Source organism: Nicotiana sylvestris, chromosome 8 (assembly GCF_000393655.2).
Source record: "Nicotiana sylvestris chromosome 8, ASM39365v2, whole genome shotgun sequence".
Classification (NCBI taxonomy): Eukaryota; Viridiplantae; Streptophyta; class Magnoliopsida; order Solanales; family Solanaceae; genus Nicotiana; species Nicotiana sylvestris.
The window spans coordinates 111,179,559-111,184,123 of record NC_091064.1 but is presented as its reverse complement, the minus strand read 5'-3'; the positions used below and the strand labels follow the sequence as shown (position 1 = coordinate 111,184,123).

The following is a 4,565-nucleotide window of genomic DNA, read 5'->3' as shown; positions in this document are numbered from 1 at the left end:
CATGAAAATAAAATGGGGAATACCAGATCTAAAATGTATTTCGTAAATGAATGTTACTCAACTCGATAACCAAACTATCTGAGAGGATTACATCAAAGAGAGGATTTGTGATGCAATTTCTTTTGGTGGCAGTAATACTTGTTAGTAGTTCCGTAGAAGAAACTAGACTAGCATTTTCATGTGTGAGACAAGAGCAAATAAAAAAAACTTCAGCTCCAGGGCTGAAGTTCGCCAGTTACAAAACAAAAACTTCGCCAGTTACAAAACAAAAACTTCAGCTCTGAAGTTTGCCAGTTACAAAAACAAAAACCCAGTTACAAACAAAAACTTAAGCTTTAGAGCTGAAGTTCGCCAGTTATAAAAACAAAAACTTGCTACTTCAGGCCCGGGTACTAGAATGCTGAAGTTTTGCGTGATTGCATTTGCTACTTCAGCCCCGTATGCTGAAGTTATGCGAAAAAGCGGGTACGCTTGCAATTTTTTTTACAAAGCGGGCACAAGTTAAAACGTGACACAAAAAGCGGGTATAGATGCAAATGCCCAAATTATTGAGTCGTTACTAATAAGTTTGGCCTTTGAGTCCAAAAATTGATTGCCAAAGTTTTCTGCACGAGTAGTCCATGGAACACAAAATGCTCGAGTTATATAACTTGCGAGTAATCAAATGCATGGCTCATAATAATATATTAAATGCTTCTGTAAAATGGAAAGAATGGAAATAGTAATGGGTAAACACAGTGATGACCATAGTCATGGAGTATTATTCTGTAAAATAGAATAACGTATAAAATTTAAGGTAGGAAAAAATGCTAAAAAGGAGGTGAACGTAATTGTAGGTTTGGTTGGTTTTAGTTGATTGAAACTTTAGGCTAATTCAATAAATGGGGTGGTGCTGTTTCAATGAAAAGGTGTGACTTTTGTTGGTTAATTACGGAGGAAACTGTTAAAATGATAAGAGTTACTATTAGGAGGAAAACCCCGAAGGAAGGAGGAAAAAGATAAATGAAATCCTAGCATTTGGATGGTGCCACGATATACATATATATATATAATACCTCAGGAAACCAAGTGTCACCACAACCACAATTAGCACTTCCCTTGCTTTCCTGATCTCTTTTATCCCAACCACAATTTGTATTTCCATTGCTAATTCAAAAATCCCTCTTTGACATTTCAAACAAATGAAATATAATTCATATAAAGGTTCAGCCGGTTGATAACTTCACTGACAGCTGATCATTACCAACAGATTGATTGAAACTGGTACAGTGCTACCTCATGCCATCGAAGTAGCACCAGAAAATAGTTTGCCCCTCGGGTTAACAAATCAGCTCGAGATGGGGCAAGATAGACCTAATCAATTTGAAATAGCCATCACAATTTTGGAAAACTGACACTTCAACTAAGCTACCCGCCATGAAATACGCAGACACAAGAGAGAAATAGGACTTAGGCTTCAACATAAACACCATCAAAAGATTTGCATGATCTCACAAGCAAAACAAAATTCTTGAATAAAGAGAAAAGCTCAAGATCCTGAATATAATTGTATCATAAACTCCATCTCATTCAGTCCACCAAAAAACTGATAATGCTTAATAAGCTACACGACAATTCTAATTGCTTATTTCTTTTCTTCCTTTTCTGCTTCAGCTGTCCTCTTCAACCTGGCTCCGATGTGTCGCGCATTTGTACGCTCGATACGCAGCTTGCCATATGCATTGAATGATTTCATCTCATCTGTGACCTTGACAAGGTCAACAGCTGGCTGCTCCCTAGTAATAGGCATGTATGAACCCTGGACCTGGGTGGCAATAGCAAGTTCCTCTGCACTAGAATCACCAGCCTGGAAAAGAGAGTTCAAGGTAAATTTTCGCATAAACTGTTTAGATACCAAAGCAGGAATCCTGACCTAGCAGGGAAAAGAAGTAATTATTTTCAAATTCACCTTGACTTTCTTAGCACGCCTTGGGAAGATGACAAGCTTAGCTTTGTAAGTCTTGAGCCTCTGGACATTGGTTTGGAGCCCTTCCAATGATCTGTTCCTGCGGCGATGATCAACAGCAATGCCAATGGTTGGTGCTAGTTTCTTGGGAATACCAGCTGCCTGAAAAGCCAAAGCTACTTATTAATGGGGAAATCAAACGTACAAGTGCTTCAAAATAATAGGCAGTATAAAATAAAAGTATCTAGAGAGCCAAAAACATGACTAAAAAATAGAATTTTCTTTTGTACTCAATGAGATAGCTTTTTGTTAATTGTTCTTCTCTGTGGGGGGTACGGGGTGGTGAACGGGATAGCTGGCAAGTTATCAAGTAAACGACAGTCAATAAGTAACTAGAACCTCACTTTCAGTTCTTCAAGAGAAAATCCCCTCCCAGCCCGGACTTTCATGTTGTATTTCAGTGTTTGTCCATGAACAATAGGTCGAAGTGATCCCGCAGTTGGCCTAGGGAAGATCTTCACAGCCTTCTGCTGTCTAGCTGAAGACAACAGAATAAAGTCAGGTAGAAAAATGTTAATACTGTTCAACCAAAATTGAATTTCAAAAAAGAAAAGAATAGTGCCAATTAGTTCAACAAAATGGTAGTTTACCAGCACGTCTCCTTGTTTTCCTAGCTGGCTGGTTGAACCAAGTCCTTACATAGTTTTGCCAATGCTTCTTGAAGTGCCCATTGGGTATAACATTGTTGTGCTTCATCTCTTACCTGAAATTGCACAGTAATCGACTATATCAAGCAAACATCACAGGGCTAGCTGCTCTTGTTAACTAAAGCATAAAACTCTCAGTTGTCTTTCCACTTTGTAGTCTTGTGTACTTCGACTTCATATTGTTCAAAGAAAATCCCAAGTTCAATCAAAATCTAATCAACCAATAAAATCATAAAAATAAATAGATGTACAAATCCAAATATTCAAACATGTGCTCGTTGTCCTCATTAAATACTATTCATCTGGCATAACACATCTCACAGGATCAGGCATTCACATATAGTTGATTTTTTCAAGTTCTACAAAGAATCTAGCACAAAAAAAACACAACACTGGCTGCTGCTAGTAAAAGTTTCATTTTTGATAGCACAAACTAGTAAACAAGCGGGAAAAGCCACACAAACCACACAGAACAAACATATTATTAGATTCCAAAAATGAAAAGGCCAGATTCATACCAACTATATGTCACATAAAAAAATATCTATGCAGGTTTTCTGATACGATATAAAAAGGAAATCCAATGCAACCCACCTACAATTGAACAAACACCCTGATTTCTACATGTATTCTACATTGCAAGCTTATAATGGCATAACCATAAGCAAATCGTACTATATCGTAACTAACACAACCGAGGAACTATAAATAAAAGCAAATAAATCCAAAATTCTCAGTTAACATTTCTACTCTAAAAAGGTCTCAAACCCCGCATTTATTAACCGAAACACACATTTTCATATCAAACTAATTTGCATTATAAATTCAGTAACACATATCTTACAGATTCAACTGAGGAAAATAACAAGCATAAACCAGATTGAAAATGAAAAAGATTATTCATAAACCTTAGAGATATTCAAGGGAAATACTGAGACACACCTGTTTAGCTACTGCTTCTGGAGGCTTTGGGAGTACAAAGGCGAAGCAAGTGCTTTGTTCTTTGCTTTTATAGGGCTGAATGAAAAACCCTAGGTTTTAAAGGCCTTAAATCCGAATGGGCTGTTAAATGGGCCAGCTCACTCAAAGTTGTCTTACTGATGCTAAAAATTGCATTTGAGTTCACATGAGGTAAGTAGGCCCGTAAGAGTAGAATTGGGTCGTGTCATTTGGACAAATGACCTTTTATTATGTTACTATTTGAATTTTATCTCCATTAACCTAGCGAGCGAAAATTGTCTGTAAAAAGAAGAAAAAATCATCCAACTACTTTTAAAGGTAAAATTAGCCACTGGACGAAATGGAGAAAATTTAAAGAATGACCTCAGAAAATGTCGATGTAAATAATCCCTTTGTTGGACTAAAAACATAATTAGGCAATATTTAAGAAACTTTTACAGATTTCTCATAAGTAATTAACAGATATGGAAACTAATCCTAGCAGAAACCAATAATGTTGGACCAAAAATCATGTTTTCAGTTTCTAAGTTATCGCAAACGGTTCAATTTATAATTAATTGTATTCCATATTTCACGCTTGTGAACAAAATGGGATCTCAATGATTCTTTTTTCCTCATAAAATTTATTTACAAATAAACTTGGGATAAAGCAAGTATAAAGGAGAAAATAATCAAATATTAAAATAATATGTATTGAATATAATAGGTATATTGATATATACTACTACTAAGAATTGAAAGGTAAAACAATAAGATCAAAAATATTACAAAAAATACTTTAAAATATTCATTAATATTTGAAGTGTATCCAAGCCGTTGGAAATAAGATCAATATAACACCAACAAATTAGCAGGTATAATGACAATGGTATAATATATTAATTGGAATATATACTATACATATATTTATGGAATAATTATGATATATTACATATTTAAATCACTATTTAATT

The 4,565-nt window shown here is 35.2% G+C and overlaps 1 protein-coding gene across 1 annotated transcript; it reads right to left on the bottom strand.

Moving 5' to 3' along the window:
• Nucleotides 1–1,490: 1,490 nt before the first annotated feature.
• On the bottom strand, nucleotides 1,491–3,679 carry LOC104223789 (large ribosomal subunit protein eL13y-like). Its single transcript, XM_009775295.2, has 5 exons — nucleotides 3,595–3,679; nucleotides 2,596–2,708; nucleotides 2,350–2,483; nucleotides 1,949–2,107; nucleotides 1,491–1,846 (listed from the first exon to the last, which is right to left on the bottom strand). The coding sequence occupies exons 2-5, from the start codon at nucleotides 2,699–2,701 to the stop codon at nucleotides 1,625–1,627; spliced, it is 621 nt and encodes a 206-aa protein (XP_009773597.1). The 5' UTR covers nucleotides 2,702–2,708; nucleotides 3,595–3,679; the 3' UTR covers nucleotides 1,491–1,624.
• Between the last annotated feature and the right edge of the window lie 886 nt (nucleotides 3,680–4,565).

What these genes read in the sequence shown, in the direction of transcription:
- LOC104223789 (XM_009775295.2), bottom strand. Translation starts at nt 2,701, where the DNA reads ATGAAGCACAACAATGTTATACCCAATGGGCACTTCAAGAAGCATTGG. An exon ending in GAAAACAAGGAGACGTGCTG is followed by an intron (nt 2,484 to 2,595) that starts GTAAACTACCAT and finishes TGTTGTCTTCAG; the next exon opens with CTAGACAGCAGAAGGCTGTG. An exon ending in GGCGTGCTAAGAAAGTCAAG is followed by an intron (nt 1,847 to 1,948) that starts GTGAATTTGAAA and finishes TCTCTTTTCCAG; the next exon opens with GCTGGTGATTCTAGTGCAGA.